General features: G+C 45.4%; 1 protein-coding gene across 1 annotated transcript in view; it reads right to left on the bottom strand.

Moving 5' to 3' along the window:
* The window catches only part of SCNN1B (sodium channel epithelial 1 subunit beta), an 85,778-nt gene that overhangs the window by 31,973 nt on the left and 37,762 nt on the right, over nucleotides 1-16,043 (bottom strand). The window contains exons 2-3 of the mRNA XM_069734355.1: nucleotides 808-1,127; nucleotides 419-719 (exon numbers count right to left, since the gene is read on the bottom strand). Of these exons, the coding sequence (XP_069590456.1) occupies nucleotides 419-719; nucleotides 808-1,127 (621 nt within the window). The remainder of the gene's footprint in view (nucleotides 1-418; nucleotides 720-807; nucleotides 1,128-16,043) is intronic.

Genomic DNA, 16,043 nt, shown 5'->3' with positions numbered 1-16,043 from the left:
AGCAAGGGATCAAATACTTACTTGGATGTTGCTTTCTGAGTCCAGACACCATTGAAAGTTTACAAGCAGAATTACATCAGAAATGTTTTATAATTTCACTTATTCTTCCCGGAAAGCTGTGACCCTTTACCGATTTATGGTGACAAACAGTACATGAGCAGAGGTCACCGAGGTTCTCCTCTTCCTCTCACGTTTACAGCGTTGTGACTGTGACACCTTGTTGACTACTGTGTCCAATTTATAGGACTTTTACAATGATTGGAAAGTGTAAAGGACTTTTGTGGATTTGCTCCTCTAAATCTGACACGTGTGAACAAACGTTAGGCTGCTTACTTCAGTGTTGACACCATATTGTAACCATGAACTAATGTAGCACAGTGCACTCCGGAATATCTCTTTAGTAATATTAAGCACCTACCAGTTGAATGGCCACTTTGTATCTCTCCGCGTAGAGTGTTTGGTTGCCTTTGGTAGCATTAACCTGAGAATAATCAGTGTTTTCATCAAATATGTTATAAACCTTTGGGTTGTCAAGGTCATTTTCGTCAATGATAACTAGCGGCATGTGATTCCACAAACTCGGGTCAAAGGTCCCATTTTCGCTAATGTTGTGTGGAGTAGGCACAGAAAAGTCGTTTTGGCTGTAGTACTGGATCCGGTCCAAAGCTGTTTCAACAAGCTCATCCAAATTCTGCAGGTAGGGTTTTACACGTGAGTATCTGAAATTAGAAGAAATGAGCGATCAAAACATCATGGGAGATTCGGATCCATTAGATGTGACCAATAGATATGACTTTTCGTACTTACTTAAAAGGATTGGAATTGCAGAAAGTCACGGCAGGAAATACCATGGTGTTAAAACCTATGGAGAGGGACACACTGACCCCATAGGACAGATAGGTCTGTATGACAAGACCCCACTGCCAAAAGACAAGGGAAGCAAAAAATAAGGTCAAGATAAACCACATCACTCTCTTTTTGGGTCCCTCACAGATAATTCGCTTTGGACCATGGGTATTTGTGTTATTGCAGAACCAGACGAGTAGCTCTTTATAGGTGTATCCCGGACCCTTCTGCATCCGGTGTAGGGCCCTTGTGAAATACCGTTTCACTTTCTTCATCTTGATCTGTAAAAGATCAAAACGTTGAAATTGTCAATGTAAGGCATAGTTTACAAACATATATACATGTTATATACATTCTCTGTCTCTCAACAGCTGTGACATAATTCCCGAAACTTCAAAATCTCATGTCAGACGTTTAAGCTTCTCTCCGAGCTCAGCCCAAAAAGGATAGGAACGCCCATTTGGAGCAGGGCTTGGATGCATCCAACTCATTTGTGGTTAGATTTGTAGGATTGTCCTGGTTAAATCCAGATTTTTGGTTATTATGCTGCAACTCATACATGAAAAATGTACTCCATGCCAGTTAGCAGCTGCAAAGCTAATGGAATTTTTCACAGCAGCCATTCTGTGTAGAAAGACTTTGCTTCACATACTATTGAAGCCTAGATGATGATTTTGGTGTGCTATTGCGGACCTAAAGTCACTTAGCACCAGGTATGCACCCAATTATTTTTTTTTTTAAACATTACCATGGGAATTTACCAGTTTAGGTAAAATATGAAATAAAGTCAAAGAGTATGGTGGCATACCCTAGCTCCTATTGTAATATTCTTCATGCTTCTCTTTGCAATGGTTTTCAACTCAGCTTTTAAAGAGTAGTTCTGAGCAGTGGAACCACATCCATGACCAAGTGGACAGAAGTTGGCTGATGGGACAACCACCGTAACTCTGAGTTAAGAGACACATGGAGGCCACTTTTATTGGGGTCTCTGGATCAGAAACTTGCTTTTGCAGATGCAAACTCTGGTGATAAAGAGACGTTTTGCGAATTGGAATGGCATTTATGTTTATTGGTAAGACGACCTACACTTTGAAATAAACGGCATATCAACCCACTTTTATGAGTGCCAAAAAAATGATGTGGGGTCACCCTATATTTTATAGCCAGAAAGGCTACGCAGACAGCTGCGGGCTGATATTCATAGCCTAGAGAGGGGCCATGGATATTTACCCCCCCCCCCCCGGCTACAAATACCAGTCCACAGCCGCCCCAGAAATGGTGAATCTGTGAGATGCGCCAATTCTGGCACTTAGCCCCTCTCTTCCCACTCCCGTGTAGCGGTGGGATATGGGGTAATAAGGGGTTAATGTCACCTTGCTATTGTAAGGTGACATTAAGCCAGGTTAATAAAGGAGAGGTGTCAATAAGACGCCTATCCATTATTAATCATACAGTAGCGAAAGAGTAAAAAAAAATAAAGACACAGCCAGAACAAAAGTATTTTAATATTCTTAATTTAACCATACTTACCATACTTGAGTGCCTGCAAAAAACGTAAAATAATAAACCGTATACTACCTGTCCGCCATAGTCCAATTAATAACGAGTGTCCCATGACGATCTCCCCTATAGAACAGTGACATCGGGTGATGTCACTGTTCTATAGGACCCTCAGTGACACACTGACAGGACAATGGCTCCTGCATGCATCACTGAGGTTACTATAGTTCAAAGTCTCACTTTATGGCAATTGCTGCGTGGCAATGCCAAAAGTGAGACTAGGGACAATTTTTTTACAGCAGCGGAGGAATACAGTGCAGAAGGACACCTTCCTCCCATCATTGCATTCCTGGTGCCCCTAGAGAGCGGTTGCATCAGCTGATGCTGCTGTTTCCCACTGGAGATCGTCGTGGGATTTCTGCGGATCAGGTAGTATAGTGTTTGTTTGTTTTGTTATTTTAATAATTTTTACAGATGACACTGGCTTCGGGGAACAAAGTTACAAGTAATGGTGAGTATGTACTCTATGTTATATGTACTGTATGTCTGTATGTATGTATTGTATGTAATGTATGAATGTACTGTATGTAGTATGTATGTAGTATGTATGTATGTAGCATGTATGTAGTATGCATGTAGTATGTATGTAGGTAGTATGTATGTAGTTTGCATGTTGTAGATATGTAGCATGTATGTAGTATGTATGTTGTATGTATGTAGTATGTATGTAGTATGTATGTAGTATGTATGTAGTATTTATTTTGTATGTACAGTACAGACCAAAAGTTTGGACACACCTTCTCATTTAAAGATTTGTCTGTATTTTCATGACTATGAAAATTGTACATTCACACTGAAGCCATCAAAGCTATGAATTAACAGATGTGGAACTATATACTTAGCAAAAAAGTGTGAAACAACTGAAATTATGTCTTATATTCTAGGTTCGTCAAAGTAGCCACCTTTTGCTTTGATGACTGCTTTGCACACTCAATTTTGAATAAATCCCCAACAGAGTCACCAGCAAAGCACACCCACACCATCACACCTCCTCCATGCTTCACGGTGGGAACCAGGGATGTAGAGTCCATCCGTTCACCTTTTCTGCGCCGCACAAAGACACAGTGGTTGGAACCAAAGATCTCAAATTTGAACTCATCAGACCAAAGCACATATTTCCACTGGTCTAATGTCCATGCCTTGTGTTCTTTAGCCCAAACAAGTCTCTTCAGCTTGTTGCCTGTCCTTAGCAGTGGTTTCCTAGCAGCTATTTTACCATGAAGGCCTGCTGCACAAAGTCTCCTCTTAACAGTTGTTGTAGAGATGTGTCTGCTACTAGAACTCTGTGTGACATTGACCTGGTCTCTAATCTGAGCTGCTGATAACCTGCAATTTCTGAGGCTGGTGACTCGGATAAACTTATCCTCAGAAGCAGAGGTGACTCTTGGTCTTCCTTTCCTGGGGCGGTCCTCATGTGAGCCAGTTTCTTTGTAGTACTTGATGGTTTTTGCCACTGCACTTGGGGACACTTTCAAAGTTTTCCCAATTTTTCGGACTGACTGACCTTCATTTCTTAATGTAATGATGGCCACTCGTTTTTCTTTACTTGGCTGCTTTTTTCTTGCCATAATACAAATTCTAACAGTCTGTTCAGTAGGACTATCATCTGTGTATCCACCAGACTTCTGCACAACACAACTGATGGTCCCAACCCCATTTATAAGGCAAGAAATCCCACTTATAAAACCTGACAGGGCACACTTGTGAAGTGAAAACCATTCCCGGTGACTACTTCTTGAAGCTCATCAAGAGAATGCCAAGAGTGTGCAAAGCAGTCATCAAAGCAAACGGTGGCTACTTTGAAGAACCTAGAATATAAGAAATAATTTCAGTTGTTTCACACTTTTTTGTAATTCCACATGTGTTAATTCATAGCTATGATGCCTTCAGTGTGAATGTACAATTTTCATAGTCATGAATATACAGAAAAATCTTTAAATGAGAATGTGTGTCCAAACTTTTGGTCTGTACTGTATGTAGTATGTATGTTTCATGTATGTAGTATGTATGTTGTACATATGTAGTATGTATGTAGTATGTTGTATATATGTAGTATGTTGTATGTATGTATGTAGTAGTATGTATGTAGTATGTTGTATGTGTGTATGTAGTATATAATATGTTGTATGTATGTATGTATGTAGTATGTATGTAGTATATAGTATGTTGTATGTAAGTATGTAGTATGTATGTGGTATGTTGTATGTATGTATGTAGTGTGTATGTTGTATGTATGCATGTATGTAGTATGTTGTATGTATTGTAAGGATTTCACTCACTCAGCTGCGACGGCTGACACTCAGGAGACGTGTTCCTTTAAAGTTCACTGGGTTTATTGCTTCATAAACCATGTGGCAAATAACAGAAAGCAAAATGGGCCTTTGGTTCAGGCACAGAAAAGCAAGTGTCCAGTTCATCCGGATCAGTCCTGAAGCCGTAACACACTCAGGAGGGTTTCACCTCCACACATATCTGCTGTGTAAAGGATTAGCCAGTCTTATAAAGAGCTAACCCCACCCAGTAACCCATCACATGATTAGCCATGTGGTCTGACATTACCACAGGTCCTGAAACACATATACAAGATTATGTGCAAGAAAGGAATACTCCGGGCTACATTACAGCAACCAGGCACTTATGTGGCACATACCTCCCATCGACTACAAACCCTTTAGCGATGCTACATACCTCCCCCCTCTGCCTAAAGCCGTGGGGCTTGGCACTTTCCCCCACTAAACAAGGGATTCTCGATAGGGCATCCGCATTACCGTGCAGCTTTCCGGCCCCATGTTCCACATGGAAACTGAAGTCCTGCAGGGCTAAGAACCAACGGGTGACTCTAGCATTTCTTCCTTTCGTTTCTCTCATCCACCTAAGCGGTGCATGGTCAGATACCAGTCTAAATTTACGTCCCAGCAGATAGTACCGCAATGTGTCCACTGCCCATTTTATGGCCAAGCACTCCTTCTCAACGACTGAGTAGTTCTTTTCAGATGAGGACAGCTTCCTACTCAGATAGAGAACAGGATGCTCCTCCCCATGTAGTTCTTGGGAAAGGACTGCTCCCACCCCAACATCTGAGGCATCTGTCTGAAGAATAAACTCTTTCTTGAAGTTTGGGGCCATCAGAACGGGTTGCTTACACAAAGCGTTTTTCATTTCTTGGAAGGCTGACTGTTTCTTCGGACCACTTAACCATTACTGATTTTGTCCCTTTTAGCAGGTCAGTCAGAGGCGCAGCCATCGTGGCGAAGTTTGGGATGAACCTCCTGTAATATCCCACGATCCCCAGGAAGGCTTTAACTTGTTTCTTGGAAACTGGTTTTGGCCATGTTTGGATTGCCTCCACTTTATTGATTTGGGGTTTTATTTCTCCATGACCCACTATGTATCCAAGGTACTTAGCTTCTTCTTTACCCAAGGCGCACTTCTTCGGGTTTATAGTAAATCCGGCCTCTCTTATAGCATCCAACACCGCTTGGACTTTCTCCAGATGACTCTCCCAGTCCGGGCTAAAGATGACGATATCATCTAGGTACGCAGCAGCGTAGGCCTTATGGGGTGCAAGGACTCTATCCATAGCCCTCTGGAAGGTCGCCGGAGCTCCCTGTAGGCCAAACGGCATCCGGGCATATTGGAAGCATCCATCAGGTGTCGAAAAGGCCGTCTTCTCCTTGGCTTCCTGTGCCATGGGGATCTGCCAATACCCCTTTGTCAAATCCAAAGTGGATATATATCTGGCGTGCCCAAGCCTTTCGATGAGCTCATCAATACGGGGCATGGGATAAGCGTCGAACTTGGAGACTTCATTCAACTTCCGATAGTCGTTGCAAAATCTCCACTCTCCATCAGGTTTTGGGACCAGGACAATTGGGCTCGACCAACCGCTCTTGGATTCCTCAATGACCCCAAGCCTCAACATACGCTCCACTTCCTTGGAGATAACTTCTCGACGAGCCTCAGGAATACGATAAGGTTTCACATTCACCCGCACATGTGGCTCTGTTAGGACCTCGTGCTCTATGACCTTCGTGTATCCTGGCAATTCTGAAAACAGGTCCCTGTTTTTCTGGAGTAACTCCCGGCACTGCTGTTTCTGGGTCTTTGATAGCGTCTCTGCTATAGTAACCGCTCCAACCTCACCTTCTGGGTTGCTTAACAATGACGGAGTTGCTGTCGGCTCTCTATCTTGCCATGGCTTGATGAGGTTGACATGGTAAACTTGGAATGGTTTCCGTCTTCCTGGTTGGTGAATTTTATAATTTACCTCACCAAGTTTCTCGACAACCTCATATGGCCCTTGCCATTTGGCCAAGAACTTGCTTTCCACCGTTGGAACTAACACAAGAACTCGGTCTCCCGGATTGAACTGCCTCACTCTTGCAGACCGGTTGTAGACCCTGGCTTGAGCTTCTTGTGCTTGGAGAAGGTGTTCTTTTACGATAGGCATCACCTTTGCAATCCTCTGCTGCATCAGGGCCACATGCTCAATGACGCTTCTGTGGGGTGTGACTTCGGCCTCCCAGGTTTCCTTGGCTATATCCAGGAGTCCTCGTGGATGTCGGCCATATAGAAGCTCAAACGGTGAGAACCCTGTGGAGGCCTGTGGAACTTCACGAATGGAAAACATCAGATAGGGTAAGAGACAATCCCAGTCTCTACTGTCTTTCTCTATAGCTTTTCTCAGCATGCTCTTTAGTGTCTTGTTAAACCTCTCAACAAGGCCATCTGACTGGGGATGGTACACCGAGGTCCTCAACTGGGAGATCTTCAGGGCTTTGCATAACTCCCTCATCACCTTGCTCATGAAAGGTGTACCCTGGTCAGTCAGGATCTCCTTTGGCAGACCTGTCCGGGAAAAGACATGGACCAACTCGCGGGCTATGCTTTTTGAGGAAGAATTTCTCAAGGGAATTGCCTCAGGATAGCGTGTGGCATAGTCCAGGATGACTAATATATACTGATGGCCCCGAGCTGATTTAACTAAGGGACCGACCAAGTCCATGGCAATTCTCTCGAACGGTACCTCAATAATGGGCAGTGGCACAAGGGGGTTCCGGAAATGAGGAGTAGGAGCAGTTAGCTGACATGTAGGGCAGGACCTGCAATAGTTCACTATTTCCCGGTGACACCCAGGCCAATAGAACCTCTGCACAACCCGTTCCTGCGTTTTTTCCACCCCCAGGTGTCCACCCAAGATGTGTGAATGGGCCATGTCCAACACTTTCCGTCTATACGGACCCGGCACTATCAACTGCTCTACCAACTCCTCCCGTATTTTCGTGACACGGTACAACAACTCCCCCCTCAACAGAAAATGGGGAAATCTTGTGTCTGCCCCCGGCTCCTGTACCACCCCGTCAATAACTGTGACATTATTAAAGGCTTCCCTCAGAGTGGGGTCCCTATGTTGGGCAGTCCCAAAATTTTCACCGGTAACTTCTAACTCCAGAATGTCAGATGTAGGGGAAACTTCCTCCTCATCCCCAACCAGAACACAAAAAGGAAAACTGTCTGCCTCTGGGTGTGGCGATACCCTTCCAGGGTTCACTGGTTCCCTGCCAGGCAGCTCAGAACCATTTCCCCACAAATCCCAAAACAAACAGAAATCCCGGCCAATAATTATAGGGTGCAACAAGTCCTGAACCACGCCGACTATGTGGGACTCAGTGCCACATGCCGTTTCAATGTCCACCCTGGCCATAGGGTAGTCCTTTGCATCACCATGTATGCACCGCACTCCGACCTTCTTTCCTGGGAGCAGGTGGAGAGGAAAAGTGGCCCTCACCAGGGTCACTAGGCTCCCCGAGTCTAATAGTGCCGTTACTGCTCGACCGTTCACCTTTACGGGACACGCTTGAGGTCCCTCGTTGGATGGAGAGTTCACACTACAGGCTGGATACGCATAGTATGAACAACGGCGTCCCATACTGCAGTCCATCTGCTCAGTGGTTTGGGAACAACGGGCAGCTATATGTCCTGGCTTGTGGCACCTCCAACAAATAATATCACCCGTGGGGACCTTGGGCACCACCTCCCCCGCCCTTTGTGACCTTGGACGCACCACCCCTTTTTGGGACTCAGCTGCCTTCTGGGACCCCCAGTACGGCATGGGCTGCCTCCCGAAGGAGCCTTCCAACCCTTGGTATCTCTCAACCAGTCCGATCAGCTCGTCGGCATTCTGGGGATCACCCTGGGCAACCCAAGACTGTATAGGCCTCGGGAGGGAATGGACAAACCGATCCATCATCACCCGTTCTACCATCTGTGCAGGCGCAGAGGATTCTGGCTGCAGCCATTTCTGGACCAGGTGCAACAGATCAAACATTTGGGAACGAGGTGGTTTGTCCCGGTGATAGCCCCAGGAGTGAACTCGCTGTGCCCTGACAGTCAGTGTCACCCCCAAACGTGCGAGAATCTCGGCTTTCAATTTGTGATACTCTTTGGCATCCTGCAAGGTCAAATCATACTACGCCTTCTGGGGTTCTCCCGTCAGGTATGGCGCAAGTACCTCTGCCCACTGCTCTGGCGGAAGTTTTTCCCTCTCAGCGACCCTCTCAAACACCGTCAGGAAGGCCTCAACATCATCCCCGGGAGTCATTTTCTGCAATGCGCGTCTTACCGTCTTCCGGACGTGGGTGTCATCCGCCAAACCTGGGGTTGGGGCGCTCGCCTTGCCCTGGATGGCGGTTGCCAGAAGCTGCATCTGCTGCTGATGCTCCTGCTGGCTCTGCTGCATCTGCTGCCGTTGCTCCTGCTGGTTTTGCTGCATCTGCTGCCGTTGCTCCTGCTGGCTCTGTTGTATCTGCTGCATCAACAGCCTGTTGGTCTCTTGCTGCCTTTGCTCCTGCTGGCTCTGCCTTTTCTCCTGCTGTGACTGCATCTGGACCAAGTGTTTCAGCAGGTCCTCCATTTTCTCCGGCAATGCTTGCTGGCTTGCAACAGCCTTGACCCAGGACATTCAAAAATAAACTCACGTCTCCGCTGGGAACGCTGCCCGCATTCTCCACCAATTGTAAGGATTTCACTCACTCAGCTGCGACGGCTGACACTCAGGAGACGTGTTCCTTTAAAGTTCACTGGGTTTATTGCTTCATAAACCATGTGGCAAATAACAGAAAGCAAAATGGGCCTTTGGTTCAGGCACAGAAAAGCAAGTGTCCAGTTCATCCGGCTCAGTCCTGAAGCCGTAACACACTCAGGAGGGTTTCACCTCCACACATATCTGCTGTGTAAAGGATTAGCCAGTCTTATAAAGAGCTAACCCCACCCAGTAACCCATCACATGATTAGCCATGTGGTCTGACATTACCACAGGTCCTGAAACACATATACAAGATTATGTGCAAGAAAGGAATACTCCGGGCTACATTACAGCAACCAGGCACTTATGTGGCACATACCTCCCATCGACTACAAACCCTTTAGCCATGCTACAGTATGTATGTAGTATGTATGTGGTATGTTGTATGTATGTATGTAGTGTGTATGTTGTATGTATGCATGTATGTAGTATGTTGTATGTATGTATGTAGTATGTATGTAGTATATAGTATGTTGTATGTATGTATGTAGTATGTATGTAGTATGTTGTATGCAAGTATGTATGTAGTATATATTATGGTGTATGTATGTAGTATGTATGTAGTATGTTTGTATGCAGTATGTATGTAGTATGTTGTATGTAGTATGTATGTTTGTGTTTTTTTTTTTTTACATTTAACACATTAGTCGGATGATGGGACTACTACTGTCCCATCATTGGCTAATGTGTCAATCACTGTCATTGTAGCAGGCGTAGCCCGATGGGACTTGTAGTCCCATCGGACGATGCCTGCACACAGACACAAAGACCCTGACAGGCCCTTACAGACCCCCGGCAGGCTCGCACAGACCCCCAAGAGGCCCGTACAGGCCCCGGCAGGCCCGTATAGACCCCCGAGAAACCCGTACAGCCCCCGGCAGGCCCGCACAGACCTCCGAGAGGCCCATACAGACCCCGGCAGGCCCTCACAGACCCCTGAGAGGCCCGTCCAGGCCACAGCAGGCTCGCACAGACCCCCGAGAGGCCAGTACAGGGCCTGGCAGGCCCGCATAGACCCCCGAGAAACCCGTACAGACCCCGGCAGGCCCGCACAGACCTTCGAGAGGCCCATACAGACCCCGGCAGGCCCACACAGACCCCCGAGAGGCCCATAAAGGCCCCAACAGCCCGCATAGACCCCCAAAAGGCCCTTACAGGCCCCGGCAGGCCTGAACAGACCCCCGAGAGGCCCGCACAGACACCGCCCGCACACACAGACACGCACAGTCTCCGCCCACGCACCGCCCACACTCTTCCCCCCTCCTGAACTGGATGTGCAAGCAAAGAAAGGGTTTATTTTAATTCCGATATTTGTGTCCCATTGACTTGCATTGGTTTCCGGTATCGGAATTGGCGATATCCGATATTTTTGGGGTATCGGTCCGATCCAATCCGATCCGATATTTCCCGATGTTGGAAGGTATTACTCAACACTACTGATCAGACATCTTCTAAACTAATATCAACATTTTCTAAGGATAGGCCATCAAAATTAAAGTCCTGGAAAAACTTCAGAACTACAAAATTGACTGCCTGCCCATTCAGATTAGCTGCTTCCAACTCTCAACACTCCTTGTCCCCCTTTTTGTCATGGCACTATGGTGGCCATGCCTGGCACTATAACTTAGAACAGCTCCGTCTCATTCAGGTTGGTAGGATTGGTAATGTTGAATGTATGGAGCTGTGCCTGGTGCAAACAGAGAAATGCATCTGATCCGTAAAAGTTGGAACCCCCCCAAATCTGATATTGGTGACCTAGCCAAAGGGCAGGCACATAAGAGGAGCAAATTCAAATGCAGGACCTTAGTCCAGCGACCACATGATTGCAGCTGAGTGGGAGCGTCTTCTTATTAGAACACACTAATAGTACCTTGATAATGTCTCATGTATACAGCTATAAGAGTGCCCCTCATAAATAAGTGCTCCTCATAAGTAATGGAAAGCCATAAAATTCCCTAGTACTAACGTTGGGATCTCTGCAGAATTATGGTATGAGGAACTGTATAGCGGTTGCTCATAGTCCCTTTTATTTCTGGCACTAATCTATATGATCAATAGTGGAATAGTGCCTGAGATTTGCAAGAATTGTTACAGACTCTCATTTACATGAGACTTTCCTTCTTGTCAAGATGTCCTATATAATTCTGTTTTGCAGGCCCATTACTCCGGCCATACTAATCAGAAATGGTGTTGGGGATTTGGGCAGGTAGGAAGAGGCTCGTAGGGGTCCCGTCTAGAAGCCCGAGACTGTTAACATGGTCTTTGGACTAGGGTCTGCAAGTTCGAGTTGTTTATCTCCAGTATTAAGACTAGAAACCATACAACCGAAATCACAATTATCACAATAGGGAATAGCCATTGCCCTTAGCTTTAAACTTTCATTTTGTATACTCCCCAGACTCGTCAGACAAGAAACCAGATACTTCCAATTGCTTCATCATTTCACAACTCCACTAATTTAAATTATTTCATCAGCTGCCAGCACATACCGACATACTCAGCCAATAAATGCCCACTGGATCTTTGAGTAGTAGCAGAATGAAAATATGCAAGATGAGAGGACTGTCCAAAAAATGGAACATATCACTTAAAAGCAATGCCTATGTAAACAATATTGTTCCAATGCATCTAAAAAAAATTTTTAAATGAAATACTTTTGTAAATTATTTTTATGAAAAATATTCTACTCCTATGCAGTGCAATCCTGTTTCCATGGCAACAGACTACAAACAAGCCCTGTGTAGTCGGGTCCTGCAGTCAAACATCTTTCTATTCTTGTATTGTTTCTTATAAGTTTTCTTAAACTTATAAGATTTCTGAAACTTAACGTGGACAAAACAGAATTCATCATCTTTCCCCCATCTCACGCGACCCCCCAACGAACCTATCCATTTCAGTAAATGGCTGCCCACTCTCCCCAGTCCCACAAGCTCACTGCCTCGGGGTAATCCTTGACAATGATCTCTCCTTCAAACCACATATCCAAGCCCTTTCCACTTCCTGCCGACTTCAACTCAAAAATATTTCACGAATCCGTTCATTCCTCAACCATGAATCTGCAAAAACCCTAGTCCATGCCCTCATCATCTCTCGCCTTGACTACTGCAACCTCCTGCTCTGTGGCCTCCCCTCTAACACTCTCGCACCCCTCCAATCTATTCTAAACTCTGCTGCCCGACTAATCCACCTGTCCCCCCGCTATTCCCCGGCCTCTCCCCTCTGTCAATCCCTTCACTGGCTCCCCATTGCCCAGAGACTCCACTACAAAACCCTAACCATGACGTACAAAGCCATCCACAACCTGTCTCCTCCATACATCTGTGACCTCGTCTCCCGGTACTTACCTACCCGCAACCTCCGATCCTCACAAGATCTCCTTCTCTACTCCCCTCTTATCTCCTCTTCCCACAATCGTATACAAGATTTCTCTCGCGTATCACCCCTACTCTGGAACCCTCTACCACAACACATCAGACTCTCGCCTACCATCGAAACCTTCAAAAAGAACCTGAAGACCCACCTCTTCAGACAAGCCTATAACCTGCAGTTACCACCGATCGACCAAACCGCTGCATGACCATCTCTACCCTCACCTACTGTATCCTCACCCATCCCTTGTAGATTGTGAGCCTTCGCGGGCAGGGTCCTCATTCCTCCTGTACCAGTTATGACTTGTATTGTTTAAGATTATTGTATTTGTTTTCATTATGTATACCCCTCCTCACATGTAAAGCGCCATGGAACAAATGGCGCTATAACAATAATAATAATAATAATAATAATAATAAGTTCTGTGTACAAATACTGGCAGACGTACTGTTCCCAGCACTAGCCAGCAGGGCTGTGTAGTAGGTAAGCCAAACCTCCGACTACGACTCCTCAATTTCCATGACACCGACTCTGACTCAAAATGGGCTCTGACTCCACAGCCCTGCTAGCCAGAGTGCCCCCCTAATAACAGCGTCCCAGCAATAATGCCTTGATAATGTCTTACATATAATGCTGCCAGAAATGGTTCCTCCATTAATAATAAGAAGCTAATAAATTCCCTGGTTCTAACTTTATCATCTTCTGTAGGATGATAGAATGAGCAACTGCAAAGCGGTTGCTCACAGGCGCTACTTTCCCTGAAAATGGTCTATACGAAGGAATCAGTGCCTGACCGACTGTCAGTTATGCAAAACTTTCCTTCTTTTTAAGAAATCCCATATAAACTGGGAGAATAAGCAAGTACACAATAATGGTGGGTGAATCAATGGAGAGGATGCAACGATACAACCACGTTGACTCAACTATACTATGGGGTCAATGTCAATATGCTACAAAGTCAAAAGAAACATTTGGGCTAATAAAGCATTAAAATACCGGAGAAAGTCACAGCCTGAAAATTAGATAGAAGAAAATACTGAGTGGAAGATGTGATTGTGATGTGATTGTCTTCCAACAACCATAAACAAAATCTTGGGTGAGTGAAAAATGAAGATGGTAACACTAGGGTTGAGCGACTTTTCTTTTTATAGGATCGGGTCGGATTTCACGAAACCCGACTTTTTCAAAAGTTGGGTCGAGTGAAATCGGCCGATCCTATAGAAAAGTCGAGGTCGGCCGAAACACGAAACCCAATGCAGTGCATTGGGTTTCTAATGGTTCCCAGGGTCTGAAGGAGAGGAAACTCTCCTTCAGGCCCTGGGATCCATATTTAAGTGTAAAATAAAGAATCAAAATAAAAAATATTGCTATACTCACCCTCGGACGCGCCCTGGTTCTTACCGGCAGCCTTCCTTCCTAAGAATGAGCGCCTGAAGGACCTTCGATGACGTTGCGGCTTGTGATTGGTCGCGTGAGCAGTCACATGGGCGTCACGCGACCAATCACAAGCCGCGACGTCATCTAAGGTCCTTCAGGAGCTGATTCTTAGGAAGGAAGGCTGCGGGTTAGAACCAGGGCGCGTCCGAGGGTGAGTATATACCTATTAAGAATATACTCACCCTCGGACGCGCCCTCGGACGCTTCCTTCCTTAGAATCAGCGCCTGAAGGACCTTAGATGACGTCGCGGCTTGTGATTGGCCGTGAACGCCGCCCTTGTGACTGCTCACGCGACCAATCACAAGCCGCGACGTCATCGAAGGCCCTTCAGGCGCTCATTCTTAGGAAGGAAGGCTGCTGGTGAGAACCAGGGCGCGTCCGAGGGTGAGTATAGCAATATTTTTTTATTTTTATTCTTTATTTTACACTTAAATATGAATTCCAGTGTCCAGTTTTGGGCACCGGTGCTCAGGAAGGATATAATGGAACTAGAGAGAGTACAAAGGAAGGCAACAAAATTAATAAAGGGGATGGGAGAACTACAATACCCAGATAGATTAGCGAAATTAGGATTATTTAGTCTAGAAAAAAGACGACTGAGGGGCGATCTAATAACCATGTATAAGTATATAAGGGGACAATACAAATATCTCGCTGAGGATCTGTTTATACCAAGGAAGGTGACGGGCACAAGGGGGCATTCTTTGCGTCTGGAGGAGAGAAGGTTTTTCCACCAACATAGAAGAGGATTCTTTACTGTTAGGGCAGTGAGAATCTGGAATTGCTTGCCTGAAGAGGTGGTGATGGCGAACTCAGTCGAGGGGTTCAAGAGAGGCCTGGATGTCTTCCTGGAGCAGAACAATATTGTATCATACAATTATTAGGTTCTGTAGAAGGACGTAGATCTGGGGATTTATTATGATGGAATATAGGCTGAACTGGATGGACAAATGTCTTTTTTCGGCCTTACTAACTATGTTACTATGTAATTCCGATACCGATTCCCGATATCTTAAACATATCGGGAATCGGTATCGGAATTCCGATTCCAGATCAGAAGATCGCCAACCTCATGGCCGACCCCACACAGAGGTCGGGTCGGGTTTCATGAAACCCGACTTTGCCAAAAGTCGGCGACTTCTGAATCTGGCTGACCCGTTTCGCTCAACCCTAGGTAACACTATCTGTTTCATTGTGTGAGGTTTAGACAGTGCTGGTCTTTCTTGTGCAGACCATCTGCAGGCAAAATAAGAATTTTAGACAAGGCAATGCTCTCTGGGAAACATGGAGGCAAATTAGCTTACTTCCTCTTGGAAGATCACATATGCATATATATATAGGATAGGGCATCCAAATTCCTCATATATAGCTTTTAATATCCAAGAAATGAAAGTGTGACCTCCTCTTGCTCTCAATATACTGGATCTACGTGAACATTTCAGTCTTTGGTGTAGGACGTATATAGGATTTACTATATGAATTTGCCTATAAGATGAGTAGGCAAAAATTAATAATTACTTCGGATTGGAATTGTCTTTGGTTGTGCTTCCCATGTAAACATGTGGCTTACACAGAGAAGCCAAGACTTGCAGCAAATGTTCCAGGAAAGACGCTCATAGCTTCTAAAGAAACTTATTTTTAGCGCAGGGACATTGAAAGAATAAATGGGTGGGGTTTTCCTTAAGGTTGGCGAAACAAAATGGTTGGAAAACTAACCCAACTGGTTCAATTGTTGGGCACACTGAC

Source organism: Ranitomeya imitator, chromosome 7, assembly GCF_032444005.1.
Source record: "Ranitomeya imitator isolate aRanImi1 chromosome 7, aRanImi1.pri, whole genome shotgun sequence".
Lineage (NCBI taxonomy): Eukaryota > Metazoa > Chordata > Amphibia > Anura > Dendrobatidae > Ranitomeya > Ranitomeya imitator.
Note: the sequence above shows the minus strand (reverse complement) of the source record. Positions and strands in the feature narration are given on the sequence as shown.